Below are 26,544 nucleotides of genomic sequence, written 5' to 3' on the forward strand. Positions count from 1 at the left end.
TTAGCCCAACGGCTTGTTGATTGAAATCCCGCCCATGGATAATATGGCTCCGCCCAGAACACGAAGGCCCACGTGGTTGATAGAGTGAAATCCTTCAGGCGCCATAAGCAGGAGAAACCACGGGCATACAAGAGAGCTTCCAGAATTACAATGCATCGAGGTCGCATCGATTAGCCAACTCTGGATACAGCTTCCTCTGGTCTGCGGTGCCCAGGGGGCCACTTGTATACCGTCTGACTAGAGGGAAAAGACCCGAAGGGGACAAATCAAGGGCAGGACTCAGTACGGCATGCAAGGGGCCGATGGAAAAAGGATGGAAAGCCCCACGGATCGACCTGCCTCTGAGAAAGGGGGAGAAGAATAGGTGAGGGGCGGGAGTCCTGTACCCAGTACTCGGTAGGTAGATACGACTGCAAAAGACCAATGGAAACATGTCTGTCTGCCTTTACTTGTATCTGTTTAGGCCGAGGGCAGGATTGGGCGGCGCCACCGTACGGAGTACTCGGTACCTCGTACTGTAAGCATAGTAGCAGCTGCTCGGTGGGTGCTCGGGGGGCATTGTGGGCGATCACTTTAGTTAAGAACCGGGACGTCGGCCCACTAGGGAACAGTTCAGGAAACTGACTCCTCTTCTGGGGCAAAAGCGAGGTATGAAGGTACGAGTTGTTACAAGGGCAGCATCAGGGACGCCGATCTAAGCCCACCAGCCTAGTGAGCCTGGTGAGCCTCATCAAAACCCATCCATCATCCCACTTACCCCGTATTTCCTGTGCCTAAGTGCCCCCAGTGCCTAGTCCAAGGTGACCCGACAGGCGCAGTCTGACCGTCCGCACTTGCCCCCCACTTTTGCACTATTGACACATGCTGTACCTCGTACACAGAATTCATTGCGTGTCTGGCCATCGAATCGACGGCACAAGGCGTCAAGCTCTACGAGTAGCACCTGATCCTTCTGCTTGTCAGCAAACTCTATGGCTGATGATGCCGTCACTGGTGGTTGGAGCACCATCGAATCCGACGAGGTAAGCTCAACACAGCAGCCCATGCCCTCTGGGATCTGGCACTCAAGCTCGTTCAGTGCTTGCACTCAGGATGAGATCGCTGACAGGCTGATTTTGGGGACAGGGCCTCTTCACCTCTCTGATCGAACAGCTGGGGGTCAAGGATGTCCAGGTCGAAGAACTGTTCTCGCTCAACGCAGATTGGATCCGTGCTTTGAGGTAACAAGCAAGATCGACCCAAAGCCCTCTCTGACACTCTCATCCCTGCCTCCTCTCGAGCCTGTCGTTTGTCGTTCGACATCAGCCCCTGCTGACACGGAACCCGTTTTGTGGACAGTCCCGTCTACGGTGTGATCTTCCTCTTCAAATGGATCGGCCATGGATCGGAAAATAAGGAGGCACCTCGAGATGGTACATTCGATCGGGCCGCAGCTGAGGACGAGGGACTCTTCTTTGCGGCGCAGACAATACAGAATGCCTGTGGCACGCAGGCCATTCTCTCGGTGGTTTTGAACAATGACCAGTCCGTCGATGCCTCGTCCTCGGGCGGAGATGAGTCAGGTGCAAGAATTGATATCGGACCTGGGCTACGAGATTTCAAAGAGTTCACGACGGGGTTTGACGCAGGGCTGCGAGGGGAGTCGCTCTCAAACTCGGAAATGATTAGAACAGTTCACAACAGCTTCGCGAAATCCAGTCCGTTTGCCGACGAGACGATACATGATCCCCGTGGAGGCCCGCCGGATGACGTGTTTCACTTCATCGCTTACACACGCTACCATGGCAAATTGTACGAACTTGACGGACTCCAGCCCTATCCCATCTCTCACGGTGACTGCACATCGGAGGAATTCCCGGACAAGATCATGTCTGTGTTGCACCGGAGGATATCGAGATACCCCGAGAACGAGATCCGCTTCAACCTCATGGTGGTGTGTCAGGACCAGAGGATCAAATGGCGGGAGCTCCAGGAACCTGGCCTGCTCGAGGAGGAGGAACGCAAACGCGAAAAGTGGGACTTTGAAAATGCGCTCCGACGTCACAACTTTGTCGAATTCACGGGCGAAGTGCTCAAGCGAGTGGTCAAGATGAAGGTCTATGATGGCTCCTACGATCTCTGGGTCGAGCGGGCCAAACAGGCGACGGAGAAACGGGTGAAGGAGAGACTGGCCAAGCATGCTTCTGCTTCCTGAGCTCCATGGCCTTTTGTGGGATCAAACGACGGTGATTCTTTGGAATCCGGAGGACTGGCTCAGCCACAGAAAATGCAAATGTAGGAGACAAACGGAAGACAAAAAGCTAGATATATGCATATCAACCACAAACATTAATGCCCTCGTGCCTCAAGCCATTGTTCCATGACCTTCTGACTGATCTATCCACATGGTGGCACGCGACCCACGATGCCATATCAAAGGAGGAAAAATTTGATGTGTGTTGGCTGCCACCAAAAAGGAGCAGTGGCTGTGATTGGCTGGGCGGGACTGGTACAAAGGGCGTGCTGTGATTGGCCGGCTAGCGAAATACTAAGTGCTCGTCAGCCCATCCTGGCCGCCTTCCACACCACCCCCCAATACAACCGGACCTTCAGACGCTTTCATTCCATTCAGATTGTTGTTGTTTGAATAGTCGCCTCATTCATCTTTCTCGACACCTGACCCATTGTTTGAGTCACTTGTTCCCAGCCACCGATTTTCTGGCAGCGCACTGCCTTTAATTTCCCCTACTTTCTGCCCCGGACCATCCTTTTTCACTCATCCATCTACCTATCAGTGTACCAACAACTTCAATTCTCCGTCATCCACCTAGATGGCATGTGATTTTGCGCTTCTCTATCGTGTCTACGCTTCTTCTGCACCATGTCTGCCGCTGAAATCGACAGCCTGTGGCGCTCCGCCTTTGGCGACTCAGCTATCCGCCCCTTGCCCTACAGTTCGGAAGAGCTGGGCGACGATGGATGGCGACCACTGACGGACCCGCAAACCTTCATGGTGAATCTGGCCAATCTCAATCCACAGCAACTCTATGCCGCCAGTGCGAACAACCAACTTGCCATGATCGACGCCCAGAATGAATACCTGGAGCTGGAGCGCCACATTGCCAACATCAAGGGCAAAGAAACCATCAAAAACCCCCAAGACCTCCCGGCCCCGGATGTCTTTGAGGAACGCAAGGAAGCTGCGCTGTACGGCTACAAATATGATGCTAATCGCCCAGCGCTTCTTCATGCTGGTATTCCCGGCCTCCGATCTGCTGATGATCTGACCGAGCGAGAAAAACACGATGTGCGCTTGTTCCAAGAGCCCTTCGAGCAAGGAGGATTCGTGCCCAAGGAGAGAGAATACAGAGCCAAGGTCGCCAAAGCTAAAGATCCCAAAAATGTCGACGGCTGGATCCCCATCGAGAGAGACGGCAAGCATCTCATTCCACGTCAACAGACCCACCATGAAGAATACAACCTCACATATGTTAAGCGCAATGTGGATGAAAATGGTGAGATCATTCGACCTCAATCTCCCGAAAGCAGCGAAGTTCCCGGTGAAACCACTCCCGACAAGGCCGTCAACAAACGTTTGACCCGAACTCGCTTCGACGGCAAGAAGTTCCCCCCGACACGAGATGTGTCGGAGGCTCCGTCGGTAGCTTCTACTCCCAGCGGCAAAAAGCGTGCAAGCCCCTCAGGAGCCGACACCCGTGAAGACACGCCCAATTCGAAACGCCGCAAGATCCATCTCACCGTGAATGAGGAACCGCCCAAGCCCAAGCACCCAAATCAATACACAAAAGCCAAAGAAAGAGAGTTGGCTGCCACTCAAACCGCGCCAGCTCAATCCAGCGCCAGAACCGTCGCGTCATCATCGTCATCGTCGTCGAAGCCGACGTGGCGGGAGTTGTCGCCGAATGCCAAGCGCACCCACAAGTGGACGGATCCGGACTTGCTGGAGTCGATCAAGGACGACCACACATGGCTGCACGATGACCCCAAGAGGGCCGAAGAGTGGAAGCACAAGCTGCTGAACGGCATCAATCCCGTCCGAAGCCTCAGCATGTTGCTCAAATGGAACTACTGGCAAGTCACCAACCAAGCCAAGAGACCACGTGCGAAGAAGAACCTCGCCGAGCAAGACGAAGCAGTCAAGGACATGGAGGATTCTAGCGAGTCTCAGAAGCCGAGACGAAGAGTGACCAAGCCCAAAAAGCCCGACGACAGCGAGAGATCCACCCCGGCCACGACCCCAGCGCCAGAAGCCGTCAACGGTGCGGCGGTGCAAGCTCCGAAACTCGGGTTGAACACACGAGCTGCAAAGTCATCCAAACGACCAGCCGGTGCGGACGATGCCACATTCAGAGACAAAATTTTCATCCAAGACAAGCGCAATGGCACGAGCGGTGCAAAGCAAGCCGGCACAGAGACGGAACCACCATCGAGAGGCGAGGAGGAGGTGGCCGTGGACAGAAACGGCAAGGAGCCCCACGGTAACGAAGCCTCGCTCAGGCGGCCCAGCATGAAGGGAGAAGAGAGTGACTCGACGATTGGGATAAAGAGCAACGCACCGTTGACCAGGCGATCGCTACGGCATGCGAGGAGATCTAGTGGCTAAGGTATGAGTGTGTCTAGTGACAGGACAGCAAGGGCACGGAAGTGTGTATATACATAAGACACACACTCTGGACGTAGACAGTCACTGCGGGATCGAGGCCAATAATGCTCGGTCGCTGCAGATGGATAGACGCAGAGTTCATTGATCAACTTGACGTAATATCCAATACAGGCAGCCTGCAAGACGGGAGCATGCTTGCTTCAATTACGAGGTGAGGTACTCGGTACTCGGTACTCTAGACTGGATGCTAATATGCATGTAATACTGTAATTTCGAGGACAGATACCAGGTATTTACAGTACATAGAGAACTTGCATGCTGCGCCCCCCCCGAGAAAGTCTTGGCAGGAGTGAGTCTGCGCTTCGGATATTATGACAGCAGTATTTCACTTTACCGTCCTTGTTTCTTTCCTTCAGCTTTCCATGTCCAGCAGCTATCGACGAGTCCTTTTTATCTCTCCCAATCTGTAGCCCTTGTTGCAGATTACAAGCACCCTCATCTCTCATATCTCATCTCTCGCCTAGCGACACCCTCGGACTCGGTCGGGCCAGTACTTCCTCCAGCTGCGCCCACTGCGCACACCCTGCCTATCCTTCACCGTCCCCTGCACCATGACCAAGAAGAAGCGTCATCATCCCGATGTTGAAGAGGTCCTTGCGCGACCGTGGTGCTACTACTGCGAGCGCGACTTTGATGATCTCAAGATTTTGATCAACCATCAGAAAGCCAAGCACTTCAAATGCGAAAGATGTGGCCGAAGACTGAATACCGCAGGAGGCCTCAGTGTCCACATGAGTCAAGTCCACAAGGAGAACCTCACGGCCGTCGACAACGCCCTCCCGAACCGAGCGGGCCTGGATATAGAAATATTTGGCATGGAAGGAATTCCTGAAGACATCATTCAACAGCATAATCAGCGTGTTTTGACCAACTTTCATCAACTCCAAGCTGAGCGGCAGGCATCGACCGGTAACAACGCTCAGAGTGCCCAGCATCCCAACGCCCCGAAGAAACCCAAGATCGAGTCTGTGTCCGATATTAAGAAACGCCTGGCAGAACATAAAGCCGCTAAGCTGGCTGCCGAGCAAGGCGACGGAACGAGCAGTGGAGGTGGCACTCCCAACCCTCCTGCCGCTACTGTCGTCCAAGCTCAGCCTCAGGTAAATACGGTGAGTCGTCTGAAAGCTATAATGTCCCACCCTCGCTCATTCTCGATACAGGCAGCGTCTCCCACCTACCCCGGATATCAACAGCCATATGCAGCGCCACCTACGAATGGTTCGTACAGTCAGTCCCCTCCTTTCGCCCAGCCCTCAGCCGCTTTATCTGCTCCGTACCAGGCGTCGCCCGTCTATCCATCTGCCGGGTCTCCGCCGACTGTCGAAGGCTACGGCCAGCATGCGACAACTCTACAGCCGGGGCAGCCAGGATACGTGCAGATGCCATATGCTCAACCGCCATACGTTCAGCCACCGCAGTCGTCCTTTCAACCGCCACAGCCACCACCAGTGGGCTATCCTCCTCAGCCGAGTTATTCGCCTCACCAATATCAGTCACCATATCCTGGCCAACCATATCCTGCCCAGCCTGCTGGACCCCCGCGTCCATTTGCATCGGCATCTCCCGTCTCGGGATATCCACAGCCACCCCCAGCTCTTGCACCACGCTCTCTTTCACCTGCTACAAACGGTAATTTCCCTGCACCAGTGCGTACTGGCAGTGTAAGTCTACCTAGTGCTCCAGGATTGCCGCAGAGGCCCGCCTTTGGTGCTCCACCGGTCAATGCTTTCCAATTTCAACAAATGCATCAAGGTCAGATCCCTGCTCCACAATCCCATAACATTGTGCCGCAGTATGCTCCTGGACTAGCTCCAGGAAGCACGAATACGCAAGTGCCGCCACAGATTCCGGCTCCGAACCAAGCTGCTGCCATTGACGCTCAAGACGCGTCCTCCCTTGATGACCTGATCGCCAATGCTTCCAAACAAGCTGACGTCGATGCCGCCGCCGCCGAGGCTGCCGCCAAATCCGGAACCCCTCCGGCGACCGCTACTCCGGCGACCACCAAAGACGAAGCCAGTGAAGACAAAGCCGGGCCAAAGAAAGACAAGGAGAAGGAGAAACCAAAAGCAACCAGGTTGGTCTACTCTGATAACGAGACAAGTCCTGAAGAGAAGATGGCCCTGTTGCCAAAGTACGCATTTACTCCTGTACAGAAAACAATTGTGGTATAAGAGGGACTGTTCGATGTATTCGCACCAAGCATCTGCGGATAACCGTCTGCCGCCGCTGGACTCCCCCACCAAGGGTTGTCTGGCGGTGCGAACGCGATTCGGAGCAAGCATTTCCAGCTAAGTCTTGCAGTTGGCGTCCAGCTCATATTCACATTACCCTTTCGTTTTTCCCTGTCAAAACACCGGCCACACACGCGAGACGGATGGTATAAGCAAATTAGGCGTCTTTGGTGAGTGAACAAGGGACCAGTCAGAATCCAATGATGGTGGGTGCGGTGGAGGACCACTGACACGGACTTTTCGACATATCTATGCTTTTGAAACGGGTGCAGCAGGTGGCTGTCCCGTCACCTTGACATGCGGATTGATGCTTTCCCACTGACCGGGCTGAAAAAGAAAGACATAAAGGAGCGGCAGTGAATTTCGCACGGCTGTTGTTTGACGAGAAGGCAGCATTTTAGCATACTCTCGATACCAAGGCTGCTTGCTTGTAAGTGCAAGACAGGTTGGTGTCTCCCTCAGTTTATCTTTCAAATACCAGTGTTATCGACCACCACTCCATCTCCAAGTTCTGATTTTCCCCGTGATTCTCTCTCTGCTATGCTGCTACTATATCTGAACCGCTAGAAACACGCCATGCTATCATCAGGGAGGGGTGGGAGGGAGGGTTGGGGGGCTTGAGTGCCTCCATAGCTATCTACTCTAAGACTATCTACGCTACACAAGAAAAGGGGGAAAAAGTGATGAAGGGGGAAAAGGGGGGGAATGATGACGCTGTCCATTGAAAAGAAAAAAGGGCGATGATTTTCCCATTCCATCCCAGCCGGCTCAGCTTGGTTTCGGTACGGTGCGGTGCGGTGCGGTACAGTGAGTTCAGTTGCGTGTTCGATGTCGTCGTCCGTGTCAAGATAGCCTTTCTCTCAGGACTCAGGACTTAGGACCCAGCCCCGTCGCATACATGAATGCATGCATGCACGACCTCTCTCCCATTTCCAGCACAATCGCACAGATTCAATCGTCTCAAGTCAGTCTCGATCTCAATCGAACACGGGGCGGCGGTCCAGCAGGTGAGATGCATCCCAAAGAGGCTCGGCGCGCTCACGTGAGTGTGTGCAAGCGCAATCTTTTCTTGTTTTTGACGTCCGCATTCGTACTCCTCTCTGTCTGTCTGTCTGTCTGGCCTGGTCCAATCAGGAGGAAACGCGTCAAGATACATAGAGATAGATAGAATGAACAAACAGCCCACCCCCAATGCGAAATGGAATACGTCGGTCGCGGCCGGCGGTCACTTCCGAGCTCGAATAGCTCGGTGCTCATGCTCATGGCTGCAACGTCGTGTTGTTATCGTTATTGTTGTTGTTGTTGTAGTTGTGTCATGTCATAGTCGTGTCATTGTCATCTGCCTGTTTGTTGGTGTTTCTCTTTTTGGACATCCGCTCGATCGAAGGTGGATTGACAAAAATTGCTGTGCGACCGTAAGAAGGGATGTTATGGTTTCTGGGCGACTGGCATATCCCAATGACCCCCGGACCAGCTTCAGCTTCAGCTGCAGGCTGAGATTCTGGCTTTCAATCCCCGTTTTTTCCCCCTCCGCGCGTCTGTCACTCCATCTCATCCCCATCTCCAATCTCGTCATTTACGTCGACTTATTTCTGCTCATTTCTTGTTAACTCCCTAACCCACCGCAATGGGTTTCAACCGGTTGTTGTCTGAATGGTCCGTCAACTCTCTCTTTCGACCTCCAGACAGCTTGAAACGTAATTTTACGTGAGAAGGTAGCTTGGTTGGTTGCTGTCTCATCTTCATTTCGCCTTCATTTTTCATGCTCCGTTTTCTTCTGGGATTCGCGGGGGAAGGAAGTTGTTAGTGGTTCCCACAAAACCGCAGGGATCCCGCGACTCTCGCCATTCTTTCTCCTCATTCGGAGCCAACGCCATAGCCATCCCTCAACTTGGCGCGCACCGGTACCGGCAACCCGGCGATGAAGCCTTCAAACCTCTCCTGCCCGATCAGGCCGGCGAGGCCGTTGATGACCCTGGCGAAACTGGTGCGCACGTCGGCGTATTCCTGGCCCTGCCGCCCTTTGAGGGGAAACTGCGCGATCGCAGAAAAGTACAATGCCAGGCTGGATTCCATTGCCTGAGGATTCTTTTCCAGAATGTTGTTGAACCCCAGGAACGCCGAGGCCTTCTCATGCGATGTGCTGATCTTGGACATGGACTGCAAGAAAGGTTCCGCAAACTCGGACAAGAAGGGCGCGAGATGGTCCGGACAGGGAACACCAAGTCTTCCCAATGCAGTAGCGGCGTTCTCACTTGCTGCGTCGGGAACTTCTTCGTTCGTAATGAGTGACAACAAGCCACGATAGAGTGGTTCGATCAGGGGCGAGATTCTGGTGGTCGGTGCTCTCGCCGCAATCTCGCCCATGCTCCAGCACACGTTGGCGAGGACATTGAAGCCATTCTCGGAATCCGTGTCTGGGATGCTGTCAAGATCAAGTTGTCTGATCAGGATCGGAATGAGTTTGGGCAGATAAGGATCCAGGCTGGGGTAGAGCGCGATTGCGCAATCACCCAACACAGCGTACGCGGATTGACGCACATCCGTGGTGGTGTCTTCCATGCAAAAACTCAATAAATCGAAGAACTGAGGTTGCGAGTTCTGGACCAGCGGCGCGGACTTCTCTGGAGAAATGGCTTGGATGATTGCACTAAGAAGGTCTAATGCTGTTACAATGAAGTCCTTGTCCGGTTGGTCAACAGTCTGGCCGCTCATAAAGTCCACATGCTGTTGTAGGTTGGCGTAAATGAGTTTGATGCATCGGTCGAAGATAGGAGGAGCAAACTGCGCGAAGGTGTCGCCGTAAGCCATGGCAATATACCCTAGACAGCCGAGCAAGGGAAACATTTCGCGGGAGTCATCTTGAATTTTGTTCCATCGCTGGATTAGTACAGGCATAAGCAGGTCGACAAGTTCCGGTTTGGCGATCTGCGAGCCAACGTTGTCTGCAAGGGTTTGCAGACAGTCGTACAGGATGTACATATTTTTGTCCTTGTACCGTCTGAAGCACTCCGTGAATTGCCGTAAAATGGGTTCGACATACGGCTTCAGCTTGTCCCCAGATTTCTCCTCGAGAGACGCGAAGGAACTAGCCCCGGCTTCCTGGACTTTCTTATTGGGGTCGAGCATGCGCTGAAGCAGACCCTCCATCATGGGTTCAAAATAGCGCTGTTTGTCTGCCTGGGAATCAAGTCGGGCAGCCCACTCGGAATAACGTGCAAGGCACCAGCAGGTAATTTGACGGACAACGGGTTCCTCGTCTGACAAGAGTGAGATGAGGAAGGGAACGAGCTCGGGCAGATGAGGAGAGATCACGTCCATGCATCCTTCGGCGATGGCGCCCAGAGCGAGGACTGCGGCTTCGCGTTTCGGCCAGAGAGTGTGTGAGAGGTTTTCCTTGAGGTACGGCAGGATGATGTTGAAGACGGCTGAGTGGTAGTTCACGGCGAAGACATCCAGCGCCGAGGCAGAGCATTTTCGCAAACTCCACGCGTTCTCGGGATCTTCATCATCCCATTCATCTTCATCTTCGTCTTCGTCCTCGATTTCGCCGTCGCTCAGATCGTTCTTAGGCTGTGACGTTCCGTTTGCTTGTGGTGTTCCAGGCTGACTCTCGTCCTTTTCAGCTGAAACAACACCTCGTCCTGCCTTGGTCTGGGCGAATTGAGGTTTGATGTCTTCGGCACGATCCTCAACGTCGGCATCATCTCCCTCGCCACCTAGTCTGACGGCGTCCTCTTCTCCGTACACCATGCCCGCGAGCAGTACGGGAATGATCCTTTCGAGATAGGGGCCCATTTGATCTCGCAGTTGTTCTTGATCGCCAACACTCAACCAGAACTCGGCCGCGTCCAACGCAAGATCCGGATGATCAGTGGATTGTTGTTGGGTAAGAATATAATTGACCAGGCCCTCGAGATGAGGCGCCAACATGTCGGGTCTCGAATCCACCAGCTGTACAAGCGACTGGCACACGATCCGTCGGACTTGCACATCTGGATCCGAAGCGAGCTGGAAGATCGTCTGCAGGTAGACGTCCAGCGCGGAGAAAAGCACCTGGGACTTTTGCGGAATGAACGATTTCAGGGTACCGAGCGCAAACACCCTGATCTTGGGGTTCGGGTGGACGGCGAACTCGAGCAGTTTCGGCACGATGACACTCATAGGTCGCTGACCTTGGAATTCCTTGTCGAGCAATTTTCGATTATCCTCACAGACCTTTGCCAGGGCGCCCATCGCACCCTCCTGCGTTTCTCCCGTAACATTTCCGCTGGTGTTGCCAACGAGCGCCAGCAGTTCTTGCAGGATCTCGGGCCATTGTAGTAGACCGCCTTGTTGGACCGTCTCGGTGATTACGGTGCCCGCGAAACTGCGCAACTGCGAATTCTGATCACGGAGAACGTTGAGTGTGGCGGCCTTGATGTATGCCAATTGGTCTTTGGGGATCTGGCTATAGAACAATTTGATGTGGTTTTTAAGGTTGACAGCTGCGGCATAGCGAACAAGGAACAGACTGGGTGCGGCGAGATTCAGATCCTGGCCGAGCTGCGGCGTGCTGAAGATGTAGGTTAGGTAATTGACATAGTCCTTGTTGTTGCGCGCATTCATGAGCATCTGTTTTATGGTCGATCATGTCCTGGTTAGTGTTTTGCTCTTCTGAGAAGGGTTGGGATTGTTCCTTCTGACGACGACCCGCGCGGGGATCTTCTACCCCAGATTTCTTTCTTTTCTTTTTTGTCTCGGGCAAAAGACACAAGACAGGGAGTCAAGACGCACCACCTCAGCTTCTTTTTGTTTATTCCTGTCATGACCACTCAAGGAATTCTTCAGGTATTCCGACAACTGTCTCAACCCATCCTCCTCCGGTTGCCACGTCATGACGGGCACCGTTGCCCGGAGGCTCTTCGATCGGGGGGAAAGTGTCCAATGTCGTTCTTTCGGGATGGGAGGGTGCAAAGAAACCCGGGGTTGACAGCAACTCTCTCACGTTTGCGCTTAACCCGAGGTGGAGCGTTAGGTACAAGGAGACTTGAGGCAAAGTAAGGTAGACCGTTGGTTGTTCGTGAATTTAGCCGACTCGTTTCCTCAAACCTGCGAACAAAGGCGAGTCAGTTGAAACTTTCCCGCTCCTTTGAAAATTCGCCTAGGGGCGCCGAGAAGTTGATCATACAAGACCCACGCATCAACCGCGCCGAGACAGACGGCAGACTTCAACACAAACGATGTTTTGACACAACACAACAGGGTAGTGGTGGAGGAGAATTTTGGACAAGTGCCTGCAGAACAGTTTGGGGGGATGAAACTCTGCGGCATGGCGAGATCCCAGATCCAGATCGTCTTTAGCGCCCCTCTTCCCCGCCAATCACATTCTATGCGACCGCGTGACGAAGCCGGGGTGGATTTACAATATGCCGACGTTGATCCGTTCTCGGGCAGGGCAAGGGAACAGAAACAGGAGGCAAAGGACGAACATTCATGGGGTGCGTATGATGTACTCTCTGAGGCGGGGTGCCGGGCTCCTTGGTTGTGTTCTGTCTATTGTCTCATGTCCATACCATCTTCTTAAGGGAATGGCCGAGCTGCTCAAAATATCCAGTTCGTTTCTTCGCTTCTTCCAACGAGATAATGGCCGACTGCTCTACAAGGTCATTTCCTTGCTGCGCGCCGTATTCATTGCTCCCCGTGAGCGCTCGGCGGATCTCACCTGCAATGTTCTCAGCTATAGCCAGGGGTGGCTCTGCTTGAGGCCCAGCAACTCCATCCGAGTCTGTCGTTGCGGCCGGGATCACCTTCATGGCCAGCTTTCGTGATGTTGCGGAAGCAGGACTAAGCCAAGATAAGATCCCTGTGCCTCCGTCGATTCGATTCTCGGATTCGTCTGTCTTGGGTGCGACATAGTTCTGTAAGGACCTCGTGTTCGTCCGGATGGTGTTCCCTTTGCCGGGCTGATATATTACCACAACTCCGGCGTTGAGCTCTTCTTTCATCTGTCGTTCACTGAAAGTCGACGTGATGTATGTTCCGTACCGGATCTTCGAGACAGATCGCAGGTCAACCTTTTCAAACGAGGCAAGCTTTTCGGTCGTCCAGTCAAACCTACAACAGTACAGAGCGGCATCTGTTAGCAGCACAACCGCCTCTTCGAAGGGCATTGTCCGCAGAGTGTTCTCGTGTGCCGGCGTCAGCATCGTCCAGCCGTGGATAAGGTCTTCGTCCTTCTCCTGTATGACTTGTTTTGCACAACTCTCAATAGCAGTTTGCCGAACTTGATCTATAGATATCCCTGGGTCTTTACTCATCATATTGCTCTCAAAATCTTCAAACACTCTCCACGACATGTTGCCAAGGAGGAAGTCAATGACCGCCTGGGAGAAATAGTCGTTGACCATGTTGTTGTAATACCGAGTCAAGGTCAGGCTGAAATCATTCAAAGCTCCACGATAGTTGCGGCGACGGGTCCGCGTGAAATCCCCTTTCAGTGCTGCTGTGGATGCATACTGTCGAGATATGGCGTCCCCATTGTCAGCCCATAGGGTATTGAACCAGGTGGTGGTCTCGTCGTGGAGCAAGTCGATCTCAAACCCTTCCCTGGCCAGGTCCTTCTGCAGCATATACTGTCCAAAGGCACTCTGAGCAACGTTGGTGCGGTCCAAGCAATCCATACAATTGGTGCGAATGATTCCGGATTGGGATGTCTCGATGCCTTTTTGGGAGATCACAGTCTCTCCGTAATTTTGGATAGTACCTTCGAGCTTGTCAACAAGCCTCGAGACGTTCTCGAACTTCATGCCACGACACTCGGCATGGAAATCGAACCATTCATACTGAACACCTTCAAGTTGACTCGAGTCCTGCAAGGACTGGACCTTATTCTCGTAGGCCTCGCCAATGATGTTTTCAGGACCATGCTTATCCACCAAACAGGCAATTTGGACACCTCCATATCGTCGCCTGAGATCCTGAAAATGCTTCTTCATGGCTGCATCATTTTTGGATGGTGACTGATGGAGCATCGGAGTTGGCTTCAACGAGTAGGGCGACTGCGAGAAGTAAAGGGGGATGGATGCACGGATCTGGACGAAGGATCGTATTCGTCGAGAAGGAGACCAATCTGGAGCAGACAGAATCTGTTCAGTCTCCACGGCATTGGCGCAGTTGCCGTCATCGTCGAGGCCACGTCGAAGATACCGAAGGCCCGATCGCTTGACGGACCGTCGTGAAATCAGTGTGAGGAGGTAGGACTGCATGTCAGTGCTGGCACTGGCGAAACCATCTTTAGCATGGTCTACAGCGTGTTGTATCCCTTCTGGCTGCTCCTCATGCTCAGCGTCCACCACACAGGCCGACTGTGAATTCTCTGATTCTGCCTTCTTGACTGTGAAAGTCCGTTGGCCTACAAAACCTTGCATTATGGGCATCATGAAGGAATCTTGCCTGGCGTCCATGAATGGACCTAGTAAACGCCGGTTCCAGAAATACTATTTCAATTAGAACACTATCGACTCTGCGCAATTGTCGTTGTGGACTTACCATGGGGTCGAGAGTCTCGCGCGCAGGAGCAGTTGCGCTTCCCTCCATGATCGCTAATCTGCGCGTCAAATCAAAATCGTAAGAAAAGAAATAACTGCCCGAGGTCAAGATCATCTTTGTTCTTCTCAGAACCTTGGGAGTCGCCTCGGTGATGGAGGTGTCGCTCAATAACTGCTCGGCATCTTTGCTGTGGCTTTGTTCTTGTGCTTCAACATCGCTACTGGTGTCGGGTTGATTTGCTGCAACAGCGACGGCCGCCTCGGGTCTCGAGCTGGTTGCCGTCTTCGAGGTATCGCTCTTAGCTGAAGGGCCAGAGGTGGTTCCTGAGTCCTTTCCTCCACCCCAGCCCTGCTTGGAAAACCATTGGCTCGCAAATCGTCCATATTGGCCTCGGTTAGCAATGACATCTCTGGCGATGCTGGTGGGGTTTGACATCTTTTGTTGAGGGGCCGTGTGCTCTATGGGAGTTTCAGGTTCTTCTTGGTCCTGCAAACTTGTATTGCTGTCCTCCGTGTCGGTCACATCGGTTTCTGTATCGGTTGTGGACGAGGCTGACGCCTGAGACTCCAATATGGTTGTGATGGCCAGGGAGGCTGCTTTCTGGGAAGACAGCGGAAGAATGGCAACGTCTGTAATGACATAGATCGGTTTTCCAAATATCTGCGCAACTTGCTCCCGCTGAGTGATTGCGATGAGGAAAGAAGACGAGGCAATCGAGAGCAATCCTGCACTTCGTCTAAGCGACTCGGGTCTTATCCGCTAAGGTCTGAAGTCCTTACCGACAATGCCGTGGGCTTCCAGTGCAGTTGGTTTCTTCGCCAATGCATCCAACTTCCCAAGCTCTTTAACCTGGCGGCTCTTGTAGTCGATCTGGAGCGCTCTCGGATGCTCTGCAGACCCATGAGCCTGGAGGACGACGCCATCAACGGCTGCCCAGATCAATAGCCTGCGGACCAGGCCCATTGTGACTCGCCGAGAGACAAGCTCTCGCCCGGGAGCAAGATCGTCTAAGGTCAGAATAGACCTCTGCTAGGAGTCACGAGAAAGTGGTGGTTCTTGAGAAAGAGATGCACTCGTAAGCGATGAAGCGGCGTCACTGATTCCATAAAATCGTCCCAGACCGCTGACATCATTGGGCGTCATGTCCGCCGAATAATTTGGTAGACACGGAGAGTTTTCAACTACAGTCATTCTAGTCGAGAGTACAGAAGAAAGGAATATCAGGCAGTAAGAGATGGTTCATTCTTTCCGTATCTTTTGATCTGGCCGCTCTATCGGGAGTGATGCATTTTCATCGTTCCATCGTAATCGTTACACTTTCTGCGGTCCCCATCTGGGTCATAAAACCAGTTCCATCCTGGAGTCGCCTGCAATCATGAAGCAAAATCTATACCCTCTACCCTTGCTGCCAACAAATCGGGTGATTCCACCTTCACCCCAATGTTTGCCTTGACATCAGGCGTCATTGCATCTCCGCCCAATGGCATAGGCCCGTCAGGGGCAACCAGAGGGCTGCCTGGCACCGCGTCCAGAGGCGCTTCGTGTAGCGCAGGCTTCTTATGTGACGCCAACTTGCCGGCTTTCTTCTTCTCCAGTGCGCTCTTGACCCAGTTTGCAACTTCTTTGTCCGCAGTGTCTGGGGCCGTATCATTTGAGAAGGCCGATTCGATGCCAGCCTCAGCTGCCTGCTCGCCCTCATCGTCCTCGGAAATTGTGGGAGGCTTCAGGAGTGGTGCAAGCCAGGCATGTCGAAGCAGCATAGCGTAAGTTGGTCTGAGCCGGGGGATTTTGTTCAAGCAGCCCCGTACGAAATCAATGGCCGCTTCGGAGAACTGGTCGGCTGGAAGATCGGGAGGGTCACCATCCACAATGGCCTACGGGAGACTTATTAGCAATTGCTCAAATGCGAGGGGCACCAGGACTTACACTAAGTTGGCTGAATATATTGTCATAAGTTTCGGGGGGGTAGGGATATCGGCCGAGTGCGCATTCGATGATGGTGAGACCGAGAGACCAGATATCGGACTGAACGCTATAGGTGCCTCCGCCGGCGCCGACTTGAGCCATGCCGCCTCCTGATATGCGTTCTGGCGCCATGTAGCTCTGGCATCCAATATTTGTTTTGGCTATTGAAGCCACCAGATTGCCGCTGACGCCAAAATCACAAATCTTGACCTGGCCACGCGTGTTGACCAGTATATTCGTCGGTTTGACATCTCGATGGATGATGTTGTGTTCGTCCTTCAGGCATTTGAGCCCCATGACCGTCGACAGGGTGATTTTCTTGAGGACTCCCTCTGGGACTCCATCTCCGTATAACTTGTCCACCGAGCCGCCGTCCATGTATTCAATGCAGATATAAACCGACCCTTCCTGGAAAAACGCGCCATAAAAGTCGATAATGAAAGGTGATACACATCGGTGTAGAATGTCCAACTCCATGATGATCGCAGCAAACTTCGAGTCTTCGAGCTCGAGGCGGATCTCTTTCATGGCCATGACGAGACCGCTTGTCCCTTTTGTATCTGACTGTGAGTCTGTCTCTTCGTCGTCCTTGGGAATGGAGGCTGATGATTGCCGAACCATGTTGCCTCGCAAGCCCAAACCAGGGCGCCTCATCTTGGGCCGAGCGTGCCTAACTTTGAAAACCGTCCCATAATTGCCCTTGCCCAATTCTGACAGGGTGTCGACCTCGTCTAGAGAAATGGAAAAGGTACTGCCACCCGCAAAATCAATACCACTTCCATGGATGACAGCTTTGTTGTGAAAATTTAAAGTGCCTTTCTTCGTATCAATGATGTTCGAGTACCTGTTGAATTGAGAGCCGGTGTCTGTCTTGTCCTCCTCCTGTCCAGCAGGGGCAGGCTTGTGCGCATCTGACAATTTCATTCCACCGGGCTTCAAACCTCGTTTTGCGGCCAGTCCGCCGACTGGAGGCCTGGGGGCGCCCATCATTCGAGGGCTGCCGGTGATTGGGGAGGGCGAGGAGCCAAAACTCGGTGCATTCGGTCGTTGCATCCCAGGAGGGAGTCGCAGGTTGGCAGCAGAGGAGCTGGGTGAGGGCGGAGGAGCTCCTGTCAAGGGGCCGCCTGCGAAAGCACCGGCCTGGGGACCGGCAAACCCTCCTGCTTGTGCTTTTGCGGGAGGTGCACCCTGCCGAGACAGGGAGAACGCCTTCATCTTTGCCTGAATGTCCGAGTTCAACCCACTGGCACGCGAAGGTAGCGGGCCTGGTCTTCTGGCTGCATTGACAGGACCAAGCGGGGCGGAGGAGGGGTTCATGGATGGAGACATGCTGTTTCCAGGCGAGCCCAGCGACGGGGGCCTGGAAGGGGACTGCGGCGAGGAAGCTGTCGGTGAAGCATAAAGGACGAGTTGGACTCTGAAGGTGGTTGTTCAGGAGATTTTGAGGTTTCGGGAGAGGACGGCTGCTGGGGTGATGAGTCGTCCATGGTGACTAAGAAGGTGGTGGTTCCGTGCTCGGGGGGTGGACGGGGTGTGGCAGGCAGGGAATAATATTATGTGGTCGGCGTGCGCACGCAGTCGCGCGTGGAGTAGAGGGCTTCGTCAAGGCGGCATGCGATTCGGGACGGTAGCGACAATTAGACGAGACGAGACGAGACGAGACAGAGAGCGTAGTCAGAGGTCTGGGCGGTGATTGACAAGTCTATTCAGTTGATTAGGGAGGAGTGAGTAACGGTGTGGTAAGGACCGTCGGAGGAAGAGGCGAGGTGAAGGCAGGAGTGCCAGTTTGGTGGTGGAGACCCCGGGAGATGAGGCGCAAAGTCGCAATTAATTGTCGGAAACTGTTCCTGTCTCTCAGCTTCTCATTTGACCGGAAAGCAAGATCCTGGATCTGCTGAGCAACCACGGCGTTGGGGCTTGCCGGGGGGTGGTGACAAAGCTCAAATCGGGATACCAGGCCACGGCAAGGCAAAGGGAGGAAATGGCCAAGACTCAGACAACCTGGAGCAACTGAGCTGAGGTTGAGAAACTTCGTTTTGGCACTCGATGCCCGGTGGGGATATACCCGCAGTATTTGAAGGTGAAATAATGATGAGGTGTCTTCAGGCACAGAGATCCTTGATAGGAAAGCAGATAGAAAAAAGGCAGACCATGCTCGTAATGGATATGGGACGTGTCGATCAAGTTCTACGATGCTCCATTCGACACGAGTCTTGGTGGATGGCGAATGGGTTGGTGTGGGTTGTGAACAATACGTGAGGCTTAGCCAAATGGCGTTGAGGCTTGCGCTGCATTAGTCCCCCAAGGACACCCGCAAGGCTCAAGAGGTGAGAAAAGTGAGGCATTGGTTGCATGAGATCCTGCTTCGGTGCCTTGGGACACTCACTACTTGGATGTACGCGGGTATACAGAGAGCAGGCATTTATTTATGTACCTCATACTCCGGAGGATTCATCAGGTACCAACCTAGGTGGGGACAGGCTCAAGTTCATGGTTAAGGGGGCTGTCAATGGGGAGGGAGAAAGGGGGGTGTTACGAGTCCCTCGTACTGCTGGGTATCTATCTGCAGGTCAACTAACTTTCAAGCAGATAGACAGGCAGGCACGCCGACAAGAGGAAAGGGGTCTTGGTATGGCATTTCGAGGAAACCTCATGTTCGGTACCCCGGGGTAAGGCGACGTTAACCAGGATGAGCTTAAGGTGTCATGACACCGAGAAAGCATGCCCGGTAGCCCCTTGATCGACCCCAAATGCTCCCCCTATTGCCCCCCTTCGGTGCCCCCAACTCCCACGTCCGACGTCATTCTACATTAGTGGATACGTGTGAGGCTTTAGCCGACACCACCGATGCATCATGCCCTGATTCTGCGTTGGACGATGCGCCGTCACAGATTGAACGACAACTAGTGAGACAAGCCACAGTGACATAGCCAAAACCCCACAATCAGGTGTTCCTCCTCGATTGTAGCATAGAATGAAGTCATTGTACATGCAAGATATTGATCGTCGTCTCTTTTAGTCGCCCTATCTGGAGGTTGTGTGTGGCTTTCTCACCCCTCCGTCCAGCCCTGTATCGGTACAATGTTCCATGGATGGGTGCTCGCAGTGCCAGATGGCCCTGTTGAACCCCAAGCATCAGTTCCAGAAACTCCGTGCCCAGTCAAACCAAAGTCGACGACCTGAACCAACACGAGACACCTGCCAATTTCTATTGCTCAAGCCGTTGCCCATTCCACCGTCTCCAGAGCCAGGAGCACGAGAATCAATGTGGATGGGAGGATCCAGACCACGTAGCTCTGAAAGAGAATATTTGACATAACCGTAGGATACACGTTGTTTGTCTGTGTGATAGCGCTCAGCTGCAGTGCCGATGGTGCGCCGGTGAGGAGAAAAGCAACCACGATGAAGATCTTGTCGTCGACAATGCTGACTGGGACGTATTTGGCGACCAATGCAAGAAAGGGTGCCATCACAATGGTTGGGAAGACCATGCGCGCGAGCAACGAAGCATACAAAAGTCTCCTCTCTTCCTTTGGGTCCGTGATATCTCCTGGCTGATTCTTGGGGATGGTGTTTCTGGCAAGGTTCCCTCCAAGCACCACCAAAATCAGTGGCACCGCGACGCCACCGCTTTGCTGAACTGCTCGAGTAGCGGAATTGGCTAGAAACGTCCCCTTGTCGAAGAAGAGATGCTGTAGGTAGGGCACAGATGCCACGATAATGGCAACCAACATCGACCACAACGGTGGGTTCATAAACTCCCACAAGCCTGCCAGGAAAGCCCTAATTTTGGCTCCAGTATATGACAGGACTCTCTGCGCCGGCTTAGGAAGAGAGTCAAAGGCCCGTCTCGACCTCGTCCGGATGGAATGCCCGATTCTCAAAAGGTGAAACCGGACCACGTTTCTTCCTTTGTTGATGTATCCTTTGACGCCCCCACAATCTTCGTCGTACTTTTTGTTGTCCGGATATTTCAGCCAGGCAGGATAGTCGGGGTGGTGATGAGGGGCAATCATCCCGTTAGTAGGAGTAGACATCAGATCTGGTGTCTCGTGGGCGGAGCCATTCAGTTGTCGATTGGGAGAATTCCTCGACGACCTGTTATGTGGCGTCCGAGGGGTTTTGAGACCATCCGACTTCGATGTCGTAGGCGACTCGGTCCCTATCCTCGTCTGGTCATCATCCTCGTCCTCGTAGTCACCATATCCCTCAAAGTCCTCGCTAGAATCTCGAACCCCGTCATAATTGGGGCTCAGAAGCCGACGGTGTTCGCGGTCATCATCTGCATAGTCACGAAACGCTCCTCGCCCTCGCTCAATGCGATCTTCCTTCTTGGTCCCACCTTCTGCTTCCGTATAGCTATCAGGGGGGGCAAGCAGGACATTGTAGCCCCAGCTCCAGCGAAGCAGTTGACCCAATTGCTGAAATATGAGCAAGTAAAGGATTCCCCGAGCTCCAACCTCCTCGTCATTATCATTAGGGACCTTATCCCAATGTAGGCCCTTGAGTGTTTTGGACAAGGAGAGGACCAACGAAATTGGCAACGAGTTGGAGTTGCCGAACACTCCCATAGCAATGACAAAATTGGCCTGTCTCTTTTTGAATTTCATGACCTTCCCAATAGCCCACGCGCACAGGAACGAGACCAAGGTCTGGACGACAAAGATGGCCGGGATGATAGCCAAATCCACCAGTTTCTCCGCCGTGAGCTGGGACGCCAGCTTGGTGAAGATCAGGCACGGAGTAAACAGCATAACGTTCAGATTGGCCATCAGCTTCTGTCCCTCGGCATCGAACATGCCCTGTCTTGCCACAATGTATCCCGGTAGACTGACGCAGACCACTTCCAGCACAGCTTCGAAAACGAGGAGGGTGAGGTGTGCAAAGTTCGGGTGGCCAGAATGAGGCGCACCCTTCTTGAGAATCTGCAACGCATTGTCGGCGAAAGGTATCTGGTCTCGGGCTGCCAGATTGCCGAGGATCTGTCGATTGTAGAGGGACGTGGGACTCGTAAAGTAGTCGGAAAGAGGCATGTTGGTGCACTCTTTGGACCCAGAGGATCCAGACAAAAAGATTGGGACGCTCCGCAGTACCGGATGGAAAGGGCAGGCTTCACAGAACGGAGGAGGTGAAAGAGGTAGTCTTTGGAGGTCGTGCAATGTCGAGTCGACAGGTCACCGTCGGCTGCGTCAACCTGATGCAATAGACCGCGATAAGGTAGAGAGAGCAGGCAGAGAACAAACGGGGTGGTGGTTGTGACGAGCTCGAAGGGAGGCCGGAGTCGGGAAGGAGAAAGATGTGCCGCAGGCGGCACCACAGCCGTATGAGTTGATGGAAGAGCGCAGAATACAAGGAAAAAGAATACACAAGAATACAGAGCACCAGGAAGTGAAGAGAGAAGTGGCTGCGCGGTTCACAGAAGCAAGTTGAAGCTCCGCGACGATGATATGATACGTGATTGGGGCCCGAATGGCCTAATTTCAAGCACAGCCCAGCCACTTTTCGTGCCTTTACTGGCCAGAGCCAGCCTAGTGACGCAAGTCCGTCGCCGTGGATTATTGGTTCAGGCACATGTGCTCCGGACGACATGCCACGCCGTAGATGGAGTCCTTCGTCGTCATAATAAGATCCACGCCTCCAACGGGCCCATGCACGCATGGTTCGGTCTCTTGTTAAACCTTCTGCAAAGTTATCGAATGCACCCTTTGCATCGAACACAAAAGTACATCATCTCCTCCACATGGGGATGCATTCCCGACTGGAGCATGGTCGGTGACTGGAATTCCAAATCCACCAGACATACCTGGACGAGTTTCCCCCGATGACGAGCCACATACTTCGCCTGCCGATGGCATTGGTTGACATCTCCGAGGGCAACCAAGAAAATACAAGAGCTGGAAGGTATACATAAGGGAAGAGAAAGGAGGGCGAACTAGGTCCAAGCTCATCTCGTTGTCGATGCTTTCTACCAATGCGTGCCATCCACCTCCCCGGTGTCCTCTCTGGACAGGAACCACCCTTTCGATTTCCAAGCATCCTTCCCTCCCCAACGGACGTGGAATACACAGCAGCAAACTACCCTGAACCTCGTGTCCACCAGCCCACTGACTTCTCAACCCCCAAGCAGCATGTCTACTTGATCCGCGTCCTGCTCACCGCCCTGACTCGAGGCGAATTGACCTGGCAAGAGATCCTGGAGCCGGCGCGCTTCCACCCCTACGGCGGTGCGATACCGGGCCATGATGTCGTTGGCGTCGTGGACAAAGTCCTCACAGCCTTCGAGGTAGGATCAGCACCAAAGTTTTCCCCTGGAGATAGAGTATGGGCCCTTCTCGACTTCGGCCGTGACGGCGCAGCGGCAACGTATACTCTGGCATACGAAAAGGAGCTCAGCCTCGTGCCGTGCAACCCAGACAGCTCCGCCATTGCGCCTCATATTTGGGAGGAACAACTCGCAACACTTCCCCTCTCAGCACTGACGGCATTCCAAGCCCTTTACACTCACGGCAGGTTACCTCTCCCATCACCCCAATCGTTCCCGCTCCTGACAGCCTCGTCCAAGAGAATTCTCATCCTGGGTGCGGCAGGCTCCGTAGGCCTTCCAACGCTCCAGCTTGCCAAAGCGTCTGGATCTCCCGTGATCGCAACCTGCAGCTCTGCGTCTGCGCCTCTGATAACGTCCCTGGTTGACAACATCACCGACACCGTCGTCGACTACACCGCGGAGGCATATACTTCAGTGCCGTCCTCCTTCGCCGCTCAAAACCTCCCGCCCGTGGACCTCATAGTGGACTGCATCGGAGGAGACACTCTCTCCACCCTCCTCCTCACCACCACCCCGGCGCTCAACACGATCATAAACCCAGGCGGTCGCGTGATGACGATTGTTGCGCCGATCAAGGTCTACGGCGAAGAGACGGCCAAGGCGATCCAGCGGAATTGCACGAATGCCCGTGTGGAGGTTGAGTTTTTTATCGTGAAACCCTCAGGGGAGGAGCTCGATGTTCTGGCACGGTGGGTGATGGCGGGGAAACTGAAGGGTTACGTCCAGGAGGTTTTTGAGCTGGATAGAGGGAGGGACGCTACGGAGGTTGTCGAAGCGAGGGGACGAAGGGGCGGGGGAAAGATTGTCTTGAGGGTGGCGACACAATAGGTGCTCATCACTACTCTGAAAGAGTGACGCAGGACAACTGCAGCGAGTGCGGAGGGCTTTGCTTCCAGCTTGATAAGGAATACCCCTTCACTGTAATTTCTAAAAAGGAAACATATCTCCACTCATTGAAAAGGTATCAAAGCATATCCCGAGTCAAAATTAAGATAGTGGCCGCCAGACTCCAGCTGCTTATCCTGTCCGATCAGCTCAGCCCACGTTCGTCCAGTTGCACGTCCGACGCCAGTTGTTTTTCCCTCAGCGTGATCCCTGTCGTGAATGCCTCCCCCGGGTGAGGCGCCAGTCATGCTTCATAGGCGCCTTGCTTCGAAACCCTCAGCCCTCCTATACTCCCTTGCAACCTCGATCAAGAAACCCATGGACCGCTGTGTCGAAGCAGCTCGAAACTCCAAGAGCCTCCCTAAGACCCTTGTACAGAATCGACTCCCGTCTCTGTGGCGGCCTCGTGGGCACTGGTATGCGACTGTGCGTCTTCTTGTTGAGCCTGTTCTGTGGGGGCCTCGGGTGCTTCTACCTTTGCCACCGCTTCTGTCCGGGCTTCCCCTTCCACATTCGCCAACTCCCTTTCCATGCGCCCTTCTTCCTGCGCCTTTGCAGCTTCATCATCACCGATGACTTCCTGTTTGATGGCTGTTTCCGATTCAGCAGTGTCACCAGCATCGGGTTTCTCGGAAACCGCGAGGGGGGTCGAAGATGCTGGTGGTTTTGACTCCTCGGCGTCTGGCATCGCCGTTTCTGGAACCACGGCGTTAGCAGGACTGGGCGAAGGCTCTTCGGCGGCCGGTGTGGGTGGCGAATCCGGGGGAGTTTGTTGCTGTTGGACATTTATTGTTGAGTCTGCTTCGGTGATTCGGGCGGCTTCAGGCTCGTCTGCAGGGGCGGCATCCGCATCGGGCATATCTGCGTCTCCCATTTCAATGTCGCCATCAGCGGCCTCAGCAGATTCATGATGATCGGGCGAGTGCAGACCAGAAGCGGCAGTGGAGCCATTCAGGCGCTGTTCACCATTTGGGGGAGTCGGTGTCTGCTGGTCGACCTTATCGTCCAGATCCTCGTCCACATTCATCTCATCAGCTGCTTCGTCAGGCAGACTCGACGCCTGTTGCGGCGTGCCTGTCCCACTTCGCGTTTCCATCCCGGAATCGTTGCCGCCCACATCCATGATGTGTCGGTAATTCTGGATGATCCGCCGTTTTCGACTCGCTGATGGGCGACCATTTACTTCCTCCATATCCTCGTCCTCGCTGTCAGAAAGTTCGCCGTTCTTTTGGACGTACTTGTCTGTCTTGCGTTGAGTGATGCGTGTGTCAGGGTTCTGGTCTTCGTCAAGATCGTCAAGTGCGGCTTCGTCTTCGTCATTCATGCCTAGAGAATCTCTAGGAACGTCCGTCATTTGGACTGACGGCGCGTGCGCGGTCCTCTTCATATTTTCTAACACTTGGCCGAGGATTTTTTCGAGGTATTCTCTCGAGTTTGCATTTTCCATGTTCGAGGGACGGACGTCCAATTCATAGTCAGGGGCGTAGTACTATAGAAGGAGTTAGACATATTCGGTGGAGGGAAACAACAAGGAGAACTCTTACCTCATAGTAGTCGTTGTATGGAAGATTCGGCGGCATGTACTCGCCCACCAGGCACCCAGTTTCGTACGCCCACGTTCTTGCGACATTGCGCATGGTGTAACCGCCGCCACCAAGTATGAGGGTAGGAAGATTGAAGGATTTGACAAATCTAACACAGTTTGCGTGACCCCTCATGCTGAGGTTGAAACAGCCCAGTCGATCTCCGGAGAGCGAGTCGCCTCCACACTGCAACACCACCGCCGAGGGTTGATAGTACTCCATAGTAGCTCGAATGACCGGCTCAAAAATGCCTTTGTAGGATGAATCATCGATGCCATCGCGAAGGGGGAAATTGACTGCGTAGTATTTGCCCGAGCCCACACCGATATCCCTAAGCTCGCCGGTGCCAGGGAAATATTCGCCGTACTTGTGGAAAGACACAGTCATGACCCTGTCGGTGGTATAGAACGCTTCTTCGACGCCGTCGCCGTGGTGCACGTCGGTGTCGATGTAGAGGACTCTTTTGTGAAATCTCAAAAGCTCGATGATGCCGAGAACAATGTCGTTCACGTAACAAAACCCGCTAGCTTCTGACTTCTTCGCGTGATGCAACCCGCCAGCCCAGTTGATGGCAATGTCTGCCTTTTGGCGGTTTAATCGAGCAGCGCCTTCCATGGAACCACCTGCACTGATTCCGCAGAACTCGAAGAGGCCGTCAAAGACAGGACAATCATCGCCGACATTGTATTTTTGCTGCTCTTTCTGATATGAGTCCATGTTGTCGGGTGTGACTTTTGCGAGGAAGTCGATGTACTCGTCAGTGTGAAACTGGGTCATCTCATACTTGGACGCAGGCTTTGCGCGGTAAATTTCCATCTTCTTGTACAAGCCATAATTCATCACCAGTGAATGGGCTAGCCGTATCCTGTGAGGCTTCATGGGATGGCCTGATACGTAGGCATAGTTGCCCACGTCGGAGTCGTAAAAGTATGCGACTCTTTTCTTGTCCTCACGCTTGTGCGGGAGAACATCAACGGGTGCAAATGCCATGGCGGGCGTGAGGTTGTTGAGGCGTCAAGGTAGGAGGTGGATGGTCGATGGATCGAGTAGCGAGGATGAGTAAAAATCCCAAGACAATATTGAGTGCTTTTCAGGTCCTCCCAATGTCTTGCTCCACTCCCCCCGTTCCCTTCTCTCGACGAAGCTTGTCAATCAGTGAGGGACGGCCGCGAAGGAGAGGGGGATAGTCGTCTAGAAAACACGGGGAGGTTTGGACTTAGAAGCTGCAGGTATTTCCTTGAACAGGGAACCCTGTCGCAGAAGAAAATCTTCGAATCGAGAGAAATGAACAGGTGGGAAGCAGGTGGAAGCAAGGCGAGAAATGAATTTATTCCATGTTGCGCGAGGCAAAGGGCCCTT

The 26,544-nt window shown here is 53.6% G+C and overlaps 9 protein-coding genes across 9 annotated transcripts; 4 read left to right on the plus strand and 5 right to left on the minus strand.

Moving 5' to 3' along the window:
- Positions 1 to 971: 971 nt before the first annotated feature.
- AYL99_00984 (ubiquitin carboxyl-terminal hydrolase L5) lies at positions 972 to 2,194 on the plus strand (the record flags this gene model as incomplete). Its single annotated transcript, XM_018832500.1, has 3 exons — positions 972 to 1,022; positions 1,126 to 1,220; positions 1,339 to 2,194. The coding sequence occupies 3 exons, from the start codon at positions 972 to 974 to the stop codon at positions 2,192 to 2,194; spliced, it is 1,002 nt and encodes a 333-aa protein (XP_018698379.1).
- Positions 2,195 to 2,860: 666 nt separating this feature from the next.
- AYL99_00985 (hypothetical protein) lies at positions 2,861 to 4,603 on the plus strand (the record flags this gene model as incomplete). The annotated part of the gene is made up of 1 exon (XM_018832501.1): positions 2,861 to 4,603. One exon carries the CDS (start codon positions 2,861 to 2,863, stop codon positions 4,601 to 4,603), a length of 1,743 nt encoding a protein of 580 aa, XP_018698380.1.
- A 611-nt stretch (positions 4,604 to 5,214) lies between these two features.
- AYL99_00986 (hypothetical protein) lies at positions 5,215 to 6,837 on the plus strand (the record flags this gene model as incomplete). The annotated part of the gene is made up of 2 exons (XM_018832502.1): positions 5,215 to 5,772; positions 5,824 to 6,837. 2 exons carry the CDS (start codon positions 5,215 to 5,217, stop codon positions 6,835 to 6,837), a joined length of 1,572 nt encoding a protein of 523 aa, XP_018698381.1.
- A 1,917-nt stretch (positions 6,838 to 8,754) lies between these two features.
- Positions 8,755 to 11,505, minus strand: AYL99_00987 (hypothetical protein; the record flags this gene model as incomplete). Its single annotated transcript, XM_018832503.1, has 1 exon — positions 8,755 to 11,505. The coding sequence occupies one exon, from the start codon at positions 11,503 to 11,505 to the stop codon at positions 8,755 to 8,757; it is 2,751 nt and encodes a 916-aa protein (XP_018698382.1).
- Positions 11,506 to 12,440: 935 nt separating this feature from the next.
- AYL99_00988 (hypothetical protein) lies at positions 12,441 to 15,390 on the minus strand (the record flags this gene model as incomplete). Its single annotated transcript, XM_018832504.1, has 3 exons — positions 12,441 to 14,375; positions 14,428 to 15,152; positions 15,207 to 15,390. 3 exons carry the CDS (start codon positions 15,388 to 15,390, stop codon positions 12,441 to 12,443), a joined length of 2,844 nt encoding a protein of 947 aa, XP_018698383.1.
- Positions 15,391 to 15,800: 410 nt separating this feature from the next.
- Positions 15,801 to 17,721, minus strand: AYL99_00989 (hypothetical protein; the record flags this gene model as incomplete). The annotated part of the gene is made up of 2 exons (XM_018832505.1): positions 15,801 to 16,301; positions 16,354 to 17,721. The coding sequence occupies 2 exons, from the start codon at positions 17,719 to 17,721 to the stop codon at positions 15,801 to 15,803; spliced, it is 1,869 nt and encodes a 622-aa protein (XP_018698384.1).
- Positions 17,722 to 19,607: 1,886 nt separating this feature from the next.
- On the minus strand, positions 19,608 to 21,425 carry AYL99_00990 (hypothetical protein; the record flags this gene model as incomplete). Its single annotated transcript, XM_018832506.1, has 1 exon — positions 19,608 to 21,425. One exon carries the CDS (start codon positions 21,423 to 21,425, stop codon positions 19,608 to 19,610), a length of 1,818 nt encoding a protein of 605 aa, XP_018698385.1.
- Positions 21,426 to 22,363: 938 nt separating this feature from the next.
- Positions 22,364 to 23,545, plus strand: AYL99_00991 (hypothetical protein; the record flags this gene model as incomplete). Its single annotated transcript, XM_018832507.1, has 1 exon — positions 22,364 to 23,545. The coding sequence occupies one exon, from the start codon at positions 22,364 to 22,366 to the stop codon at positions 23,543 to 23,545; it is 1,182 nt and encodes a 393-aa protein (XP_018698386.1).
- A 418-nt stretch (positions 23,546 to 23,963) lies between these two features.
- Positions 23,964 to 26,175, minus strand: AYL99_00992 (histone deacetylase RPD3; the record flags this gene model as incomplete). Its single annotated transcript, XM_018832508.1, has 2 exons — positions 23,964 to 25,091; positions 25,147 to 26,175. The coding sequence occupies 2 exons, from the start codon at positions 26,173 to 26,175 to the stop codon at positions 23,964 to 23,966; spliced, it is 2,157 nt and encodes a 718-aa protein (XP_018698387.1).
- Positions 26,176 to 26,544: the final 369 nt, after the last annotated feature.

This window comes from Fonsecaea erecta (assembly GCF_001651985.1).
Source record: "Fonsecaea erecta strain CBS 125763 chromosome Unknown Scaff1, whole genome shotgun sequence".
Classification (NCBI taxonomy): domain Eukaryota; kingdom Fungi; phylum Ascomycota; class Eurotiomycetes; order Chaetothyriales; family Herpotrichiellaceae; genus Fonsecaea; species Fonsecaea erecta.